The sequence below is a fragment of the Mastigoproctus giganteus genome, chromosome 3, assembly GCF_048544385.1.
Source record: "Mastigoproctus giganteus isolate SK-2022 chromosome 3, ASM4854438v1, whole genome shotgun sequence".
Lineage (NCBI taxonomy): Eukaryota > Metazoa > Arthropoda > Arachnida > Uropygi > Thelyphonidae > Mastigoproctus > Mastigoproctus giganteus.
The window spans coordinates 190,801,650-190,824,097 of NC_143577.1; the positions used below are offsets into that span (position 1 = coordinate 190,801,650).

A 22,448-nucleotide genomic window follows, 5' to 3' on the forward strand; every position below is an offset into this window, starting at 1 on the left:
ATTTCTATCTACAAGTGTGGGCCAAGCAGATAGAATTTTTCCCCCTAAAGCCTTGCAGATTCCTTCAAGTCTTGAGTTAATCCGCAAGGCTCTTAACATATAATCCCTCCTATCGTGTCTGGGCAGAATTGCAGACACAGACATTATGGCCTAGCTCGCGGCATTTCCTCAGCATGGTCCTGTATTTTTCCAACAAATCGTCAGATCGTCTACGTTTAATGTCATTTGTCCCCACATGAATAATAACATTCTCTTTATCCCCCCTTAAAATCAGACAGTCTGTTGGTGACATCATTAATAGTTGCTCCCGGCAGACATTCCGTGATTCTACTCCACCTATCCTTATTACAAAAAATATTCCGTTTCCCTGACAATGGAGTATCCCAAAAAAGCAATGTCCTTTTTTAACCAGAGTAGTTTGCACTTGGTTTTTCTGTTTTGAGGCCCGAATCGGGTATGCATCACTTGGTAGATTGCTGTAGTCGTGAGTCCCTGATGAGCTCCCAGATGCATTATTCTCGAGGGCAAGCACCCGATTTTTCAGTGACTCAAATTGTTCCATCGGTGCACCAAATTGTAATTTGAGATCGGTGTACTCCTTACATCGATCACAAAGAAAGGTATCCCCAGGTGAGCTATGAGTAGTCACCAGGTCGACCTTGGAAAACATTCCACAGGTTCCGCAACGGTTTAAATCATGACTCACCCGTAAATCGCCATCGACTATTTCCGTGTGAATCACGATACCCTGTGACGTGTTTATGGCAGATCTCGTAACTACCATTATAAAATTAAATAAATATCAATGAAAGTTAAATTTTAAAAAATTATATCTATAAAATTATTAAAATCAAACTGTTACAGGAAGACCTATAACAAAATAATCTAACATTATCTAAATAAATCAAATATTTAAAAGCACTAATCAACGGTAATCCAATCCATTTAACTGAAGAGCCCTGACGAAGCGCGTCCGCTCACCTCGAATGGCAACACTCGAAAGTATAAGTCCGCTCACCTCCAAAACTCGAAAGTATAAGTAACTCCAGTTTGTTATTTTTTCAGGAAAAGCTATCGAATTGTAATATGTGGATAATCTAAAAGGGGAACTTGAAATCAATAAAACATGTCACAAATATTATGAGGATTTTTATAGGCGTTTTTCAAAACGTGACTGAGTTAGGCTGTCTCGGGCGAGGGGAACAGTTTTTTCGCCCGGAAACTCCAATTTTTTGCTAGCATATAGAAATTACACCACTCTGCACACAATTTGCAGACACCATACACGGAATATTTTTGCGTTCTGCTATATTTATGTTACTGAATAATTTTCTCTAACGGGAAGCAGATCATGACTCTTTGTTCATGACTTTAGCATCTTTTCATCTTTTCCATGATCCTCATATTGCGTGACCCACATGCAACATGAAAGTCATGGAAATACTGCTAGAACTGTTGCAAGCCCTATTGATGAAATACTTACAGTCCTATATACCAACTATAATCTTTGAATAAACAAAAGATCATGGTACATATAGGGCAAAATCAAACCAAGACTAAACTTGTTCATATTAAATCAGAATTATAAGACTGAAATCTTGTACTTGTACGAACAGATAAGAGGTAGTAACCTTCGCAAGACTCCGAATGGACATACACATTTTACATATATCCCTCTAGTTAAACGAGAAGATCCCCCCATCCCGTGTGCTGCGACTACCATACTCAGTTTATAGTCAAGCATATTATTGTTCGCTATCCTCTATTCCAGGGGTGGCAAACAAATCGATCGCGGCTTCAATCTCGATTGATCACGTCACGACGAATTTTAAATATACAGGGTGTCTGAAAAATATTGGTACAAACGATTAGGGGAGGTAGGTAACATCTAAAGTAATGTGAATCGCATAGGAACCCATAACCGGAAACGTCACGGGAAAGTAGTAGCAGAGGCACAAGAAGCAGAAATGACACAAGACAGTAATTAGTGGCAAACATTTATTTGACATAATATTAACAATGGAGTACGAGATGGATGCATTTCATGATATTACAACAGATGCTCGAAGGTTCTACCATGAGACGCGATGCATGCGTGACACCGACGTAGCATGGATTGCCGGATACGGTCGAACACTTCTGGAGTTTCTTTGAAAGTAGCAGCAGCGCAGACGAGTCTCGCCACGAGATCCATTTCCGTCTCCTCAAATCTATCGTGATTCATACACGATAGATTTGAGGCCCCCCCCACAGAAAGAAATCAAGGCTCGATAAATCAGGTGAGCGTGGGGGCCAGGCAACGGGTCCACCACGGCCAATCCATCGACGCCCAAAACGTCTGTTCAAATGGTCACGAACACATCTTCCATAATGGGAAGGCGCCCCATCATGTTGAACCCAAATGTTGCATCTCACATTTGCTAGAACATCGTCAAGTAACCCGTAGAACTTGTTCAAGAAAGATCCGATATTTAGCGGAGTTCATGCGGGATGGTAACAGGTATGGACCGACTAAGCAGTCACTGACCTTACCTGTCCACACATTTATTGCGAAGCGATGTTGTGCCGCATGGGGTGCACATCGTGTGGGTTGTCGTGAGCCCACACATGAGCATTGTGCTGAATGAGTAAGCCTTCCCGAGTGAAATAAGCCTCATCCAGAACAAAACATAGGCTGAAAATTCAAGTCAAACACTTTCTTGGAGAAACCACTGCGCAAAAGCCACACGTGCAGGATGATCTTGGAGGAGCAGTAACTGAACCCTCTGGAGATGAAAGGAGTGAAAAATCGTCGTGCCAGACACGCTGTACACTGCAATGAGACACACCTAAGGCAGAGGCAACGGCACGTGTGCTGGTAGTAGGATTATTCTGGACGACATTCAACACACTTTCTTCCTTGGCGGGAGTTCGCGTCGAACGTGGTCTGCCCGCACCCTGTTATCTCTAAATGACCCATAAACGCACAAATTTTGATGCACACGCGCAAACAAACGGTGGTCCGGTACATGTCTGTTTGGGAAGCGTTCTCCATAAATTCGTTGAGCGGCTCGTCCATTGCCCTCTGCTAATCCATACACTAGGTGCATGTCTGCCAGCTCACAGTTCGTATATCGATGCATGCTCTTCGTGCGGCGACTACTGCTTGAATGTGTAAATCAGAAATTTTCCCTCTCGCGAACTGATGAACAGCGCTCTCTACCGACTTACGGTGACGTTTCCGGTTATGGGTTCCTATGCGATTCACATTCCTTTAGATGTTGCCTGCCTCCGCTAAAAGTTTGTACCAATATTTTTGAGACACCCTGTATATAGGAGCCTCCGTAGCCAGGTGGGAAGGAGCAGCAGTGCGTACCACGCGCTTCTTGATTCGACCGGGGTTCGAGTCCGTCACCACAAATATGGAGAATGCGGAAAGGTCAGGGAATGACCACCGCATATCCTGGAGCAATATGGCCTTAGTTGCTAATGGTCCTAAAAACCAAATAACAAACAACAAACCCTGTATATAAAAAATAGATTAGTCAAAATTTACATGGACACCTAATTTTTGATCTAAAGCAGTAACTATATCATCATTTAAAGAGTCATCTTCTTGCAAAAAAATGCAAACCATTTTCTGATGGTCAGTTCATCAAAGACGTAATTTTAGAAATAACAGATTCTTTTTTCGAAAATGTTAAGAACAAAAATGAAATTAAAAGTGCCCTTCAAGATCTGCAATTATCTCCAAATACTGTGATGCGACGCATCGAAAAAATGAGTAAAAATGTGAGCGAACAGATGCGTGTCCATATTGCTAATTGTGTGTCCTTTACTTTACAACTGGATGAATCTACAGATGTCAGTGACACAGCTCGATTGCTCATTTTTGATCGTATGATTTTCGATGATTCTGCCACTAGAGAAGAACTGCTGGTATTTGGTATGTTGAGGATCTAACGGTTCTTGGGATTTCTCCCATCTCCGCGTATGTTCTCTGTATCGGTCAAGCCACAGATTTAAAAGTGTGTGGGATATGTACTATGTAGTATGTTCTGCCCATTGTTCATCCGCCCTGTTAGCCGCCGAGCCCCTAGTGGGGCACAACGTTACCAATAGCAGCCACGGGAAGGCCAGCCGGGTGTTACCAGTGATCGAAACAGTATTCTGGCAGGTCCTGCTACCTACTTTCCTGGGATTTCAGTGGCTAGGACCAAAATAAATAAAATAAAAATTAGAAAAATAAATAGTGGCCAGGATGTTTTATTGTGAATTTGGGTTTATACTTTAGGAGCACTGTTTGGGGTTTTACGCTGAAGGTCTTGATAAAGCCTAATTGGGTCGGGCAAGAATTTTGGTGTGACTTAGAATTTTGATGTAGGGCTAATCGCTGTGTGAGATCACAGATTTGGGTGGGGAGACAAAAGGCTGGGGGGGTGAAATAGGAAGCAGAGGGGTCGATAGGGAAGGTAACCCCCCGTTTTTCAGTGGGGCATGCCCATGCCTCACTAGAGGGAAATAGGATTGGCAAGGGGGAAGGGAGCGTGTGTCTCTCCCCACCAGGGATTAGGGTTTTAAAGAAATCTCGCAGGTGCGAGATTTGATAGCCAGAGAGCTGCTGGTATGGTTTCGTTAAAAGAAACTAGAGATCTTGATACTGTATATTTAATGCATTCAAAATTTTTATTAAAAAATAAATAACCACTATTTCAGCTCGTATCAATAACAACAGATGGAGCTAAAGCAATGACAGGGCATCTTAACGAATTCGTCACATTGGATGGTCTTGGCGCATTATAGCCCAAGTTGCTTATGCGCCAATAAAACTCAAATCAAATCAAAATCAAAAGTCACATTGGCCAAAAAGGATGACGAATTCCCAGCTTGTTTGAGTTACCACTGTATCATCCAACAAAAAGTGTTAGCCAGCAAAAGATTAAATATTAAAAGTGTTATGGACATTGCTTTCAAAATCGTGAATTCCATCAGAGGACAATCTCTTCAACGGAGACTTTCAAAATGCAACTCTATGAAAATCAACCAGATTCAAAAAGGAGTACAGACAAACATTTTCCTCACTCCTTCTCATGTTGCTCATCTATTTCGCAAAATAGACCTTTGTTCATTCTATGTAAGTAAACAGGCTATAGAAATAATTCCAGAACCGAGCCATCACAATAGTGCAGGGTGGACATTGTTCTCACATGCTGTGTGCAAAAAAGATTTTGGTTTGATTCTTCTCGCTGGCGGAAGTTGAAAAAAAAATCTGTTCTGTTTATACTCCAACACAGTAAAAACATTATCATTCACCATGTTTAAAGGTCACGCAGAATCGAACCAAGTCAACACACACGAGATTGATACTTCGACAAAGTCAACACAAACACAAGTGTGCACGGTGTGCAAAACTTAAGGACTAACACTATTTCTAAAGGTTACAACCACAAAATCTTTATTTAAATCATGAGAGTAGATTCAGTCTCAGCAGTGATTCTGGACGTCAGCTAATCTGGCGAGAGGTTGGCACACGGTATCACCCCTCAAACATCACCGAAATGAATCGATATGGCATTCGAGGTGTTCTCGTCTGGGGAGGCATTATCTTGAATGGACGTACAAAACTCCAGATACTGGAAGGCGGTATAATAACAGGTGCATGCTACTGTACTGAGCTAATCCTTCCCCATGTGCGTCTGTTCCGAGGTTCCATTGTCGCCGAGTTCGTGTTTATAGATGATAACGCCACGCTCCATTGCACTGCAGTTGTGATATGCTTTTGGAAAGTGAGAACATTGTTCGTATGGATTGGCCTGCCCGTTCCTGCCGATCTAAATCACATCGAACACATATGGGACGCTCTAGGGAGACGCCTAGCGGCACGTCCACACTCACCAGAAAATGTTCACAAGTTGAAGATGGCGCTGACAGAGGAATGGACGATGTTACCGCAAGAACTTATCAACAACATTGTACTAAGTATGGACAGGCGGTGCAAAGCCTGTATCAACATTAGGGGTGGCCATATCTCCTACTGAGGACCACCTCTTCCCTTTGTTCCATCTTTGGATGTGATGCATCTGTATCATGGCAGTCAATGCTATGATCCCATTTTTGAATAAAATCCCTCGGTACAGTTTTGTTTCCGTTGTTGTGTCGGCGTTGTTTCCTTCATCATTTCTGTACCTCACAAGGTTACTTTGGTATACTTTTCCTATATCCAGGCGACTCCTATGAGAAGCTACAGGTGAAAACCTGACTAGTCCTTAAATTTTACACACCAGTGTACTACTTTGGCTAACCCAATTCAGAAGAAAAACGTGTTCAGTCGCTTATCAGCTTAACTGCGATAATATCATAATCACTAGACTCCCGAGAAAGAGCACTTAATATTAATTTGGACTGAGACGTACTCCTGCCGAAGACAGGATGGTTTGGTCAATACTATTTAAAGGATCCAAAAAGGTAAATTGTATATAAAATTTTGGGTCACTCACAGTTTTTCACCCTTTAATGTTAGCAGAATAAAAAAATCCCACTTAAAATTGAGCTTGAATCATCTGACTTAAGATAAGAGCAGATGGCAAGAAGTTCATTTGTATTCTTCTCAGATGAAGGAAGATTCCATGTACGCCATGATTGCACTATTGTGGACTATCTGAAGAGAACTTAAAATTACTACAATGGATGTGACTTCGAAATAAATTGAGAGGTAACAGTTCCAAAATAACTATCCTTTTAGAAAATCAAAAAATTGCAACTGGTTTTCTTGCAAATCTGTTTCAAACATTCATTAAACAGTGTTTCCAATTTTCATAAAATAGATGTAAATTATTAATTTTCGACTTTTACAGGAGGAAATGCGTGCATTCCTAAAGAGCGTTGATGAAAAGAAAGGTGTGCCTTTTGATTTTACTGGCCTTCTCACAAAAACCATAAACAACATCATTTGGTACGCTGTTTCTGGGGAAAGATTTAAAGACACGGATCCTGAAAGAGTAATACTTGATGACGCAGTCTCTGCAATTAGTAGAGTGGCTGCCCAGGGAAGCATATTTGCATTTATGCCATCTTTATTTAAGTTGTCACAATTTCTGCCTATTGGCTCTTTTCCAGAATTAATTCCGAGAATCAAACGGTTAAATGAAAGAATCAGGTAAGTGCTCAACCTTTGTCTTTTCCTTTATACACACACACACACACACACACTGCCCTACCATTAATATCCAGACACTGCACGTCTAACAAATAACCGTTATTTACAGGAAAACTAATAACATGTACGAAGACCTTTAGCTTTTATGACAGCCTCTGGTTTCCATGGACCACTGTCGACCAGTATTTTATAAAGTCTTCCAATAATTTTCACCATTCGGTCTTCAAAGCGGCAACTTGTCCAACTCTGTTTCATAGGCAATCTCTCCTCACAGTGCACCAGAAGAAGGTGCACTGTGAGGTGCACTGTGTCCAATTCAACCCGTAGGTTCTCTATACGATTCAGATCAGGGCTCTAGAGTGGCCAGTCCAACTTTTCGATGTTCATGTCTTCAATCCAGCCCTTCACAACGAGCGCAGCACGACATGGAGAAATGGGCTGCTGATACAGTTATAGGCCTTCCCGAACAGCACAACGTAGGTAAAGCATTATCGTCCAGAACGCCGTGACCGGGTATTAAATGGGAAGTTTCCTATTTAATAATTACCCTTTCATCCTACTTGGCCATACTTATTCGAGCCCCAGTGGACCACCTTTTATCAAAACAAACCTAATGAAAACAAGCCAATTGGGATAAGGTTATAGTTAAAACAATGCTGGAATTTAGACACGGGTAATATCTTCCAGGAAACAAGCACACATGATCCTCCAAGGTCTAGTTATACATCGGTCTGTGATCTCTCTTTCGAACAATGGGGAAAAAAGCAGCAGATCCCATCAACAGGAAACTCCATGCTGCACACGTAGCTAAACATACTATGTGGTTTCATATATATATATATATATATATATATATACACTGATGGCTCAAGATCAAGTACAACAGCAGGTGCAGCGACAGTTTCTACTATCTTTTCTAATTCTGTCTCATCCGAGGGAATGCAGTGTCTCAACTGCCGAAATCTTTGCGATAAATATAGCTTTAGATCACGTGAATGATCAGTCCTATAAGAAAACAATGATCTATTCTGACTCCTGGAGTGCAATAACAGCATTAAAATATTCATTCACCCCAAACCACTCCACCCCGTCTTGAAGCAAATCAGATCACAGATAAATGCGTTATCTGCTGCGAACCAATCAGTCACTTTCTCTTGGACACCAGGTCATGTAGGCATCAAAGGAAATGAATATGCCAATCAAGCCCCTAAACAATCAACTTTTATACTGTATTCATGTTACAACAATTTTAAAATAGTAATACATTCAAATGAATTAAGCCTTTTCTTTTTTTCAGTGAAAAGATTGAGTTATATAAGAAGAGTACAGATGGAGGCAAATTTTTGCAAGAAATATTGCTAAAAGCGCAAAAGAATTCCCTCAATGAAGAATACACGAATGGTATGTGCATATTGAAGATATTAACTTCATTTATTGTTCTTGGAACGTGATCCTTTATTAACGGTGATTTATCAATAAACTATGGCGGTAAGTGATTGAAATTTATAAATTAAACACTGTTGAACTCTTTAATCGGTCGTAACAGTCCTTCGGGCTGTCATAGATATTTTTTCAAGTATAAGATATGGCCTGCTACCTCTGAGTCTAATACGCTGATGGAATTGATTTTCAGATGGCAATTGAATCAAGTGGACCGAATTTCGGCGAAGTCCGGTCGTTTGGAGACAACGAAATCTTCTCCTTGCCCCTTCACGATGATAGGACTGTAAGTAATACTGGGTATAACCATATAACCACAATTTGCAGGTACTGAAAAACGGCACCTAGTATACTGGAGAAAAATCACCCAGGTGTAAACCAACGTAAACAGGGATTGAGGTGAGGCGACCTCAAATCAGAGCGAATACCGCCTCTCTGTATTACTAAGCAGTAGTAGGTGGTAGATGACGCTCATCAACCGGTACAATACCACAGTTCGCCTATTAGAGGCTGCTTGAAATGGTGAACCCCGTTTAGTCTCGGGAGCAAAGCTTCGGCAACAAATTTGATTGAATATTATGATATGGTTACAAAGGAACTGGATGAAAAAAATAATTTTGATGTCATATTCTTGGTTTCAGGAAAGCTTTTGATACCTTTGTACATGGAAGACTGCTGTACAAATTGGAGCGGTATGGCATAAAGGGCAAGTTAATGGGTAAAGGGATGGTTGATTGGGAGACAGCAGAGAGTGGTAATAAATGGACACTACTCGTCATGGACTAATGTTATTGGGGGTAGTTCCACAGGTTTCGGTGTTGGGCCCATTGTTGGTTTGTGTATTTATCAATGATATTGATGAAGGTACGCTGTGCTGCCACTTTATTAGTTTCACCTACCAAGTAGCATGTTGAGTCTCCTTTAGCCTTCAAAACAGCCTGAATTCGTCAATGCATGGATTGAACAAAATGCTGAAACGTTGTGCAGGAATGAAGTACTATGCAGACATGAGTGTCACGCAGTTCTTTGAGATTCGACGGAGGTGTAGGCCTGCAGCGAACAGCCCTTTCCAGCTCATCCCAAAGATGTTCAATGGGATTGAGATCCGCAGAATGAGCGGGCCACTGCAGCAAAAAAAATCATTGTCATGTTCATGGAACCATTCCATAGTGATTCGAGCTTTGTGCACCGGCGCATTATCCTGCCGGACTGAGGATAAACTGTCAACATGAACGAATGCACTAGGTCAACAACGATGTTTAGGTACGATATGGCATTCAGACGTAAATCTATGGGTATCAATGGACCCAACGTGTGCCAAGAAAACATTCCTCACACAATAACATTGGCCTCACCACCTTGCACAGTAGTCGTCAGGCATGACGAGTCCATAGATTCATGTTGTTTTCGCCAAATTCTGAACCTTCCATCAACATTATGCACCAAGAACTTCGACTTGTCAAAGCAAGCAACTGTTTTCCGATCCTCGGTAGTCCAGTGCTGGTGTTGCTGTGCCCACAGGAGGTGTGCGCTCTTGTTCGTCATTGGTAACAAAGGTACGCGATGGGGCCGTCGGCTGTTGTCGCCAATTTGCGACAAAGTGCGACTAGTGGTTCGTTGCGATATTTTGTTCTGCGCACCAAAGTTGTATTCTGACGTGATGTGCGACAATGTGGCGCGTCTGTTTGCTTGCACAATTCTAGCCATCCTCCTCTGACCTATCTCATCAACTAGCGATTTTCTTCCACATGAGTGCCGTTGAAGGATGTTTTCTGTTCGTTGCACCATTCTCGATACACCCATGAAACTGTGGTGCGTGAAAAGTTCAGCAGAACTGCCATTTAAGAGATGCTTTGTCCTGCAAGTCATGCACCTGCTACCATGCCACGTTCGAAGTAAGACCTGATACTAGAAGGGTTGTTCTGCTGCCTTTATATCCACAACAGTGGTCATGTTACTTGCCACATTATGGGACAAACCATTTGTGTGCACAGCAGGGGTGTACCTAATAAAGTGGCAGCACAATGTATATCAGGCTTAATGTCCAAGTTTGCAGATGATACAAAGGTTGGCAGGGTTGTTAATGACAGTAAAGACAATATGCTACTCCAACAGCATCTAGAAAAGTTAGGCAGATGGGCTGAGAAGTGGCAACTGAAGTTTACATTGAAAAATGTAAATTACTGCATATGGGTAGAAGTAAATCCAGAGTAACGTACTGACTCTATGGTAATACACTCAGGGAAATGGAGTGAAAAAGACCCGGGGACAATTGTGCTGTCAGATATGAAGTTCTCTAAATAGCGCAGATAGGCTGCCAGTGCAGGTAATGGAGTTGTTGTTATGGGAGGGTTAATGTTGCATAAGCTGATATGGCTATAACGCGCCCATTCATTTATTATATAAAAAATTTGAAATTTTTAATCTGTGACAGAAAAAAAATCTGAAATCAGAAAAGATTAAAAAGTCCAGTTTGCCTGAGGAATTTGAAAAAATCAGATATGTTGGCGTTGTCACCAATCAGATTTCCTAGAGTTATTGATTTACAAAGGTTAACCAGTGAGGTCATGGAGTCTTGTCAATGATATATAGGAATTTTTCGAGCAGAAACAAGGATGTGATTTTCCCCTTGTATAAAGCAATGGTGGGGCCACACCTTGAGTACATTGTACAGGTCTGGAGGCCTCATTTAAGGATGTAGAGTTGTTAGAACGAGTACAAAGAAGGGCAACGATATTGGGGAGAGGAACCCAGGTGGTGCTCTTACCAAGAAAGGCTTAAGTTCTGTAAACTGCGTGTCTCTAGACAAAGCACCTGCGAGGTGATCTGATTGTAGCGTAGAATGGATTCAGCAGGTCCACAGCAGGCTTCTGCTTGCTCACATTACGAACCTGAGGGGGAGAGGCATAGATTCAAATTGAGGAAAGAGTTGCAGAATAGATGTGCGTAAGTTTTCCTTTAGCCAGCGGGTAGTTGATTGCTGGAACAGACTTCCATCTGTTGTTGTGGAAGTTGATAGTTAAATAAATTTAAGGCTGAACTACACAAATCATTTGGAGTGACCAGATAAGTGAAACAGAAGGCTTTTTTGGCTGATGCTGTACAAGCTTGCTTTCTTGCATCATATGCCTGAACAAATGCAAACTCACTATCTCTTCCATTATACATCTTTCTTCCAATACTGTTTTAGGCAAGGACTTTGATGCGAAGGCGCTTATCAGAACTTCACCACCTTATTGATAGCTCTACTTCCAAGTACTTTCTGGCGATCTTTATCGACTTTGAGGGAGCTTTTTATCAAGTGCCCTCGGTAGACTTCGTTCCAATCATTGCTATCTTCAGCTTTATAAATTTGTAAGGAATTACTTTGCAGATCTCACTGTCACCGTCATTATTAAAAGCACGAAGATTCACAGATCTGTCTCCATGGTTGCCCTCAGGGTCAGTTTTGGGTCCCTTGGTTTGGAGCCTAGTTCTTTGATGATTGGCTGATTAAGACGATTGAATTTGAAACGGGCAACAAATTGCATATGCTGATGACATAATTTTGGTCAATGGAAACTCAAAGTGGGATTTAGAACTGTACGTTAATAAAGTACATCTTGAACTGTTGTCTTAGTCCTCTAAAACCAAATTGAAATTATCCCTAGTCAAATCCAAGATTATGGTTTTCGTACACAAATTAGACTATGGCAGATCACCAATTGTAAAAGGTGATAAGAAATCACTTCCACTTCTCAGAAGCATACAATTTTTACGAGCCTTCATCGGCAACAGCTTTTCCTTTTTTTGCACATCTCCATCAGTCAAAGTAGAGTTTACCGCATTATCACACAACACTGACAATTGAACACCAAACCCCTACATTTATTTTATAATTCCGCGATAAACCCAGAAATTAAAAGGTTAGAAACTACCTAAACAAAGGAACTTGATGCATTGAAAAAGTTGCGAGACAAGATGTAAATAATAGATTATCCCACCTGCTAAAAAAATTATTAAAAAGCATTGAACGACATTGATCCACCATTTGTATACAGCAGTATTCAAAGTTGATTTACTATTGTTTTTAACTTGAACGTATAGGCAAAACACAATACTACTATAATATTTTAATTTAAATAAATCTTTAGTAATCTAATAAAAGATACTAAATCAAAACGGAAAAGCAAATTAAAATTTTATTCACAATTTTTTGTTATCGTGACATTCAAGAATAGCATAAAGGTTCATTTTGGCTACCCTGATCTTTGTCTTCTACTTGAATTAATCTGATTGTATCATTCTTTTTCTTTCAAGATTCCATAGTGGGACCAGATGTACGAGTATTTTTACTAGGTGGAACTGAAACTACGATTGCATCGATTTCGTGGACCCTTGTACTACTGGCTGCTTTCCCAGATATCCAACATCGAATTGCAGAAGAAATTCGAGATGTTGTCGGCACGAGCAGGGAAATTACTCTAGAAGACCAAAAATATCTACCCTATACACAAGCATACTTGATGGAAGCGCAAAGATTCATGACTGTGGTACCAACAGGAGGATTTAGATAGTAAGAATAATGTCATTGTAAACATATGCTAAACAAGATGGATTTTTCTGATTTTTCTTAATCCTGTTCATTTTATGCACCAGTTAAATCCTCAGTAGATAAAAATTAATTCCTATTAACAATTGTTCCTACTAAGATATATTGTCCGTTACAGCTACACTGCCCAACCATTAATATGCGGATACCCCTCCACGGATGGGGAAACAGGTCCTATACATGCAACACGTCACACAACCTGCTACAAATATGCAAACTGGGCTTTGAACAGACAATTGCAAAAATAGGCATGCAAGATGACACATTAAGTAGAATTACCTCAACAGTTAAACAGAATTGATCACCTCAACAAATGCTAGTTCCGATTAACATGGCATAAGGAGCGCGAATCCTGGACTGTAGAACAGTGGAAAACTGTCCTATGGACAGACGAGTAGAGGTTCGCACTCTACCAGTCTGATACCCGTTCCTCTGTGTGGGGAATGCCAGGGGAACAGTTCCTTCCGATTGTATCCTCCCAACAATGAAGTTTGATGGAGGCAATGTCATTGTATATGGCTCCATTCATTGATTGGCTTGGTCTCATTAGTCGTCATCGACAAAACCATGAATGCTGTGCAATACCAGAAAAACCTGGACAATTATGCATTTCCTACATTATGGGAATACTTCGGGGAACGCCCATACCTGTATCAGCAAGACAATGCGCCATGCAATACTGTTCGGGTCGTAAAAGAGTGGTTTGAGAACATGGGTGTGGAAGAGTTGGATTGGCTAGCCCAAAGGATTGATCTGAACCCAATCGAGCATCTTTGAGATGTATTGGATCGTCGGGTACGTGCACGTCGAGATCGCCCTAACAACAAGGCCGATCTGGTGGCTGCGTTAAAGGCCGAGTGGAGGAACATATCCCCTGACATTTATAAAAAGCTGGTTGAGAGTATGCAGCGAAGATTCAAGGCCGTCATAAAAGCAAAAGGTTTCAGCACAAAATATTAAATGACCCAAGAAAAGCTCATTTTCTTGTCTAAAGGCAGGTTTCCGGATATTAATGGTGGCGCAATGTATATTTAAATTACTTTTAAATTAGGTTTCCTGCTTCGTACAGAAGAAATATAATCCAAAAGTATAAATTAACATCCAATGTATGATATTTATTACTGTTAATTTAATAAAATTGGAAAATGTATATTCCAGTAATTATTTTTTATATTTTTTTTTCAGTGCCTCAACTGACACTACCATTGGAGGTTTTGATATACCAAAACACTCATTTGTAATATATAACTTATGGCAAATTCATAACGATCCGAAACACTGGGACAGGCCTGATAAATTCCAACCAGAGAGATTTCTCAGCGAAGATGGAAAGAGAACGAAGTCAAATCCAGCTTTCATGCCATTTGCTTTAGGTAGGAGTCCAACTTTCTTTATATTTCAGAAAGAGTATTCATATTATTTTATTAAAGAAAATAAACATTGAAGGGAGGCTACAACTGACAAAATCAAATGATTCAGTAGGATGTTTAGTTTTATTGTACTATTGGTAAAAATGAATTATTTACAATGCTCATATTAATAACAGGAAACATGCATCCTATTACTGTAATGCTGCACAGCCCAGTCGGGCTCCACAGTGATTATAGTCTCTATCCTTGAACTCCGTATGGAAAACGATCTTCCAGATACTTTTGTATTCATCCAATAAAACAGAAAATTAATACTATTTTGTCTAATTATGGCTTGTGGACGTAGTGGCATAGATTCCAATTGGTGTCGGATGGAGCCTATCTACGGATTTCATCACTGTTCCATCAGGATATTTGGAGGCTGCAGTATTATAGTCTGAAGAAATCTGCGAAAACAAACTGCACTTTTCAACATATCCCACACATTCTAAATTGGGTTCACATTTGAAGAATTAGGCGGCCGGGGTAGATGATGAAAATCATCGGAATGTGCCTGGAACCACTCAGAGTTTTTGCACGGTGGACAGTTGTTGTTGTGTTAAAAGAATGCAACGCAATCAGAGTAAAAAAGAGGCACTGCATGACAAATTAGTCCGATGCGACAGAAATATATTCACTTGAGGTAATCCGTCCTAACAGCATGCTAGTCGTTATTAATGGAACGTACCTGATACCATGTTACCAACTCCAGCCACTTGAGTGGCAGACACAAGACAGTTTGGATGCATGGCTTCATGAGGCTCACGCAACACTTTCAAACTACCACTGGTGCAAAATAAGAGTAGATATGGAGACTCGTCAGACTACATGATTTTTTCCACTCTTGCACAGTCCAATCTTGGCGTTTGCCGCATCACTCAGGTCGAATCTTTGGTTTTTTTAGAGAAGACATTGCTTTTATAGGCACACGACTACAAAATCCCAGATTCGTCAACTTCCATCTAATTCGTTGGAAATAGATATTTCTTTAACTAAATACGACTAAATAATAAACATTGAATTTTTCAGTCACTTAGCGCCCCCTAGATCCTCTGTTCTGATGCACAATTAAGCGTGCTTCAACAACCTTTCTGAAAATCAGGATCGCCATGACTGGAAAGACTCCTGAGGAAGGCGCACATACCCGATTAAAGTGTAGAGTATTTATCGGATGTTTGTTCTTGAGCATAAGAGCAAATAACAATAGATATTTTGAATACAAATAGCAACAGAGCCAAATATTAATTATGAAATGAATAAATTGCTGCCTGGCCCATAAGCAAAGGTCAAATTCACTCAATTGACACGCCCACTTAATACCAAATAAAAAATATGCATAAAAATCGTGTAACCAGGTAGCTGACCATTTTGAAACGTTATAACATTTCATATTTATTTCTCAACCTATCACTGCAACAGCATCATCACGACATCTTTCACATGGTTGTCAGAAATGGAAAGCAACAGGATGGATTAAGACAGGACGAAGTCAAGCTGAAGAGGCCAAATTATGAAGGTGACTCGCGGCATTGTTAAGAAGATCGAAAAGCCACTTCCAAAACAAAACCTATCTAGAAGACCTCTTTCAGGTCGTACCGGACAGGTGTTGCGTTCACACAAGCTTCCTATTATCTGGCCATAACTGCGATATGTCACGCTGTTCAGAAATTTCTGGATCTAGAGAATAACAAATTATTTATAGGTTTCAGGAGACATAGCGTACATCAGTGTTTATGTAAGATAACCAGTTGTGTTCTATTTACCTCTGTATAAAAAAGATACCGTTTAAGTTGATACCAGCGACTTGTCGATTGGACCCAGCAGCAACAGGCCACTGTACTCTTCAGTGAGGAGCCGAGATGTAGTCTTCAATCGGATTACCAGTGCACTTTCATATGGAGGGAACGAGAAACCAGGTTCTACCAACTCAGCCTCAAATATAATGGAAATATTTTTTATCTGAATTAAATGCTTGAAGGGCAGAGAAAAGTGAGAATAATTAAGGTTTGAATATTACGTTTAACTGCGGTAAATATTGATGTTTGAGTATTAAGGTTTGAATATGTTGAAAGATTGGAGAATACAGGATACGTGGCGGGACAGTCTGGCGTGTTCGCGTCAAGAAAACAGAGCCAGTGTGGCGGATTTTAGTTAAGTTGGTGACGTTAAGCAAGGAAAGCGTAAACACGAAAATAGCTACTTTAGGGAGGCAATCGACATAGACGAAATAGTTGTATTGCTGGAGTGCTAAATAAACGAAGTAAACAAGAAAATTATAAGAGAGTTTGGTTTGTTTACGAGGTAGACGTGTATGATAAGTTTTTTTAGCAAATAGGAAGGAGTGAAAATTTTAATTATTGTATTTGGATTGATCGAGAGTCCCGTGGGAGGAGGTTCAAGCTGCTGAGGAAAAAGGATTAGGATGTGAAGGTTCGTGAGTCGTGAGTTGAGGATTGAAGGGGTGTGTGTGTGTGGGAGTGAGAGGTTTAGTTCGTATTTGGAATTCGTGGGAGCGAGATGAAGGAAAAGAAAAAAAGGGATAGTGAGGACATGAGTTCGGGTTAGAGAGTGGTGATATGTGAAAAGGGGAGAAAAAAAGAGTGTCGAGAGAATGTGTAGAGTTGGGTTTTTTTTTTGAAGAGCGAACGAGCGGGGATCATGTGTTCTTAAGTATAAAGTAAAGTTATAGGCAGTCCAATTGTTGTTTGATTAGCATGTCTAGCAACGAACTCGCATGCTGCATTGCTGAAGTTAAAAATGTGTAGGAAGCGACAAGTGAGTCTAGATCCGGTCCGGTCGAAAGTGAGCCAGATATGTAGATATGCGAGTCGAGAAATCTACGTGGGAAGTGCCTAGTCCAAGAGCCTCAGAAGAAGAGATAGACGGCCAGAAATATTTGAAACTGATGTGAGAAGCCTGTTTGCCACCGAGAAATACCAGAGTGCAAAATAATTGGAGCAGGTGCCCATTTGAAAGGTAAGTGTGTTCCAGTTTTTGTTGAACCCCTAACTCATACACTTACAGGCTGAACTCAGTGCGAGATTTGTTTGATAGTCTTTCAAAGAAATATATATTTTTGTAATGTACAATTAAGTTTGGTTAGATTGTAGACAAAATAAGAGTCCTGTAATGATGTAACGGTTCTAGAGGGGTAAAGAAGAAAGAAAATATAAGGGATTTAATAGGCGTAGTAGGATGAGAATGTGGTAACCTATATTATTGTTCTAGACAATGTCTTAACAGATAATATTCCAGATAAGATTCTAGGTAATGAGTTAATGTGTGAAGGGAAGAAAAAATGTATTTTTTATTCAGAGACCTTGAGAGGAAAGGGGAACCCTACCCTGTATTAGAAATGAGGAGTAACCAAGATGCTAACTAAGGGAGTGATTTGAGGGATTCAACCCCTTCAGTGACGAAAACATTTTAATTCTCAAATCACATTTTCTTTTCTTATGTTATATCAGAATTTAGATGACTTGGTGTTTGGATTATATGTAAGATCATGTGATAAGTATTTTTTTTAACAAAGATTCTTCAAATGTCATTTCCTTTTTCTCTTCTAGGTAAACGTAAATGTCCGGGAGAAATACTTGCCAAAGCAGTAATATTTTGTTTCATTACCTTCGTTGTGCAGAAGTATGAAATAAGGTCACCAGATGATGCAACACCAAAGTTGGATGCAGAAATGATTCTCACCTATAAACCAAAAATTTGCAAAGTACGCTTTGTTCACAGAAATTGGTAAATTCTGAAAGGTAACAAGGAAGAAATTTTAAATCCGAAATATAATACATTTCATAAAAAGATATGTTTTATATTACCTAGTCTGCAAGATTATCTTTCTTGACAATTTGATGTGTAGTTAATCATATTTGCGCACAATGTAGAATTCACGTTATTAAAAATTGACAAAAAACTTCACGAATCACTATTTTGCTTTTTTTGTTCTTAGAAATCTGTTTTTTAAGGAATTCCTTTTGACTATCAGAAACTGAGGTGCCAACTTAATAGGTACACTTACCCTTTACATAAAACGGAGCTATCCTTCAGTATCAGCATCACATGTTCGTACCACATGACAAAGCATGTGGTCAAATACATAAAGATACTGTATGTCTGCAACTCAGTCTGAAAATCAGCAAGACAAAGATTTAACTGAAATTAAACCGGGTGTTCTCGATATATATATAGAAATTGGTCGAATAACAAAAAAGCGTCAAACCAATGGCGAGCCAGCTCATTGATGTGAAAAGCATCTGGTGCTTGTGCGCTAGTTGCATGCCCTTGTGTGTGTTAGTGCTCGCTTTTAGAAACAAAAATGTATGTGTACTCTTGTCAAATTATGGAGAGATTCTGTTGTCACTCCCCTTGAGAGCAGATAAACTCAATTTTCCACAAGTAGAGTTAGATGACAACTCTGTCAGTCCCGCCTTCACGATCTGAAAGAAAAAATCCAGAAGAGTTGCTGCTCGGTCGGGTGCAGAGTCCCCAATATCCAGAGATACTGAACAACAGCAAATGGAGCATGACTTACCAACTGAATAACATTCCCTTGATGTGGATATCATCAAGCTGCAAATACTCCAGACAAAGCAGTGCTCAGAGGCTTCATCTAGAGGAAGTTCTTGCCCTGAAATCAAATGGAGTTTCTGCAGCGGTTAAATTATTCAAAACTTAAAGTAAATTACATTCGCAAAATCAGGAATGTTTGGATCGTTGTTAAGACAGCAACAAAAGAGCCCAGTTATTACTCCAAAATCCAACAATAACTGAAATTGGTTTGCAGGCCGAAACCAAAGGTCAGGACACATCCATAATAATTTTTGATGTTACTGGTGAAACTACCAATAATGAACTCGTTGAGGATGTCTGCTAGCGAAACTTGAATGAATATCTCAGTACTGAGGATATGCACAAAGGGTTCATTCCTAAATACACCATACCAACTACCACGAAGCAAAATGTTAATTGGATTGTCGAACTCTCCCCTCGAACTGGAAAATTATCACATCTCAGTCAAAATTGTACATAGGCTGATCCTCTCTTCGATTTCGGGAGAATTTTGCAGTCCTCAAGTGTTTGTGATGTCTGAAGCTCAGACACATCACCCACACATGCACCCAGATGGTTTCCCCTTGTGTACATTGTGCTGAGCATGGCTATTCATATAAGGAACGCAAAGGAATAATCAGAGCCAATAATATGTGCAAACTGCAAGGGGAACAAAATGGACCTTGCATATTCAATATGTGACTTAAACTGTCCTATTTTCTTAAACGCCAAGTGGCAAACGGATTATGGCACCACACCCTAACAGTTTTCAGGAAATCAAATCGAAACCCAGGATACTCGTGTGGTAGTCGATCAACTTAAAAAGAAGATAGAGGCGGAAAATATTGATGTCTGCCTGCCTTACGATCCCTGCATACTCTCAGCAAAAATACAAGGTTATGCTATATCACAGAAGAACCTGTGAAGCTACCGATGAAACTCCAAAAGCAGCAAGTTATCAGAAATCAGAATATTACAGTGACAAAAATTAAGTCACTTCCCATGCTCCCTCCAAGCAGTTTGTGCTCAAATTACCTGAAACTGGGTTCCTTCTTTCTGAAATCCATCTATTCCTGGCCTGGGAATAACATACTGCCAGTCATCCAAAACCTCCAAGTCTCACCAATTACCTGACCAATCAAAGGATACTTGTATTCGTGGATACAAATTGCCACTCTGTGCTTTGGTTCAGCAATTTCACTAACCCGGTGGTCATCCCCGTTGATAGTTGCTGGGCACACGCGACAGACGTGTGCAACAACTACCAATGGTGTGCTTCCGGCAAACTAGTCAGCCGTTTCTTCTTTCGATATCTTGAACAAATCTCGCCAACTGTCAACCTTCTCAAATACTCAACGTGAAACGGTCATTGACACCACTATGGTCATCCATTCTAAAGATTCGGCCTCTGGTGAATCAATGTGCTTGAACCAACTCAAACTACACAGATATCTCCTTCTCCTTGGTTCACCTGGTGAATCCAGCCCATCCTATTAAATATAATATAGCCAGATATGCTATCAAAGGAGTAGAGACATCAAAGGACTGGGTTCCTTCTTTCTGAAATCCATCTATTCCTGGCCTCGGAATAACATACTGCCAGTCATCCAATACTTCCAACCGTCACCAATTACATGACCAATTGAATATTGGGATTTATTCACTACTTCAGCTACACACATCGCTGGACCACTTTCCAGCCTCTACTCTCTCCTCACTTACAGTGGCGGACAAAAAGAAAATACAACTTGTGAATTTTGCAAATAATGTGTTTTGGGCTGCATTGTGGGTTGCAGAAATGTTCGAAATGCATTTGTTAGATGGGATATATATCTCTGTGAATGTAATCCAAGTTTATTAACAGAATGGTGAATGCAGAAACCTACACAATCAGGCACAGAGTTAATTAACTTTTGAATATACCGTTGCCCAATTTCGTGGTGTCACACCCTTACAATGCTCTCCTGCAGCTGAAATCTTATTTGTTGGCTTCTTCTGAGCAATTTTAGACGACATTATGTACCAGCAATTTTCAATAGGGTTCAAATCTGCACTGTCGACAGGCCAGTCCAACACTAATGCCAGCATTTCCGGAGATATGAATGCACCTTAAGGGAGAAAAACGAGGGAAAACATTGGTGTAAGTAAGTTTTAAGCCTTGTGAGGCAAGAAGCCAAATTCGTCATTAAATGCAAATAGTATAAAACTTATCAATTTTGCTGTGTGGCACGGTGCTGAGTCCTGTTGAAAAATGCAGTTTTGGACGTCTGTGTGGTGATCCCTAATAACGGGTCTCAGGCACTCCTCCAAGATAGCAGTGTAGGTTTCTGCATTCACAGTTCCGTTAATAAAATTAATTCGCCCCACCCCGTTGCTTATTATGCATCCCCAGACCATCTGACCGGCGGGGAAACTTTACAATCGGTGTTATGCAGTCAGGATGGTATGCCTCCGATTTTCGTCTTCTGGCATATCCTTTCCGATCCAATCCATGCAGGTTGAATTTCGATTCGTCAGAAAAGATGACGGTGTCCCATTGTTCATGAAACATGCGTTTTAGCCCAAGAAAGTAGCTTCTTTCTCATTTTTGTATTTATTTATTTTTTTTTTTTTTTTGGTTCAACAAAGGCTTCTTGGGCCGATAGTCATGCAGACCACATTCCGAAAGCAGTCTTTGGATAGTTCTTGTATTTGTTTCAACACCAGAGGCCATCTCAAAGTCCAGGTTTAGATCAGGAGCACTAGCATGGCGATTACGAAGGCATAGCCGTTCAAATATCGATCTTGGGAAAGCGTAGTCACTCTCTTAGGGCCTGATCCAGGTCTTTTCTTCACATCACCGGTTTCACGCTTTAATTTCAGCACCCGGGATACTGCTGACTGGTGGCAGCCTATTTTATCAGCGATAGCACGCGCAGAAAACCCTTCCTGGGACAGAGCAACAGCTACACGTATTTTTTTTCTTCGTGTCAACTGAAATATGGAGCCATGCTTATACGTCAGCAGAACAGGATACCAATGAGCGTTTATACCCTTCCAAACGCAATATTTATAGAAACGGCTGATGCAATAACTTGCAATTACTGTGTGATGCAATAGAAGCGTTATCTTACGCAATACCTTTGCTTTGTGACAAACAAAATGTTAATCAAACAATATCTTACACGTTTCACTACAAATGTTACTTTTTTAAGGTGGAATCCATCCAAGTTCTTATCACATGTGGCGAAGAGCGCAACCCGAAAGGAAGGGTCTATGTTTATAGGTAAGTGGCCAGTAAGTCTTCATCAGACATTAAATTATTTAATTGCAAGTCCAC

The 22,448-nt window shown here is 40.3% G+C and overlaps 1 protein-coding gene across 1 annotated transcript in view; it reads left to right on the forward strand.

Annotated features, from left to right (window-relative positions):
• The window catches only part of LOC150088518 (vitamin D 25-hydroxylase-like), a 46,977-nt gene that overhangs the window by 18,829 nt on the left and 5,700 nt on the right, over positions 1 to 22,448 (forward strand). Inside the window, exons 4-8 of the mRNA XM_090370209.1 lie at positions 6,834 to 7,135; positions 8,433 to 8,536; positions 12,875 to 13,130; positions 14,352 to 14,539; positions 18,142 to 18,319. Of these exons, the coding sequence (XP_090226335.1) occupies positions 6,834 to 7,135; positions 8,433 to 8,536; positions 12,875 to 13,130; positions 14,352 to 14,539; positions 18,142 to 18,319 (1,028 nt within the window). The remainder of the gene's footprint in view (positions 1 to 6,833; positions 7,136 to 8,432; positions 8,537 to 12,874; positions 13,131 to 14,351; positions 14,540 to 18,141; positions 18,320 to 22,448) is intronic.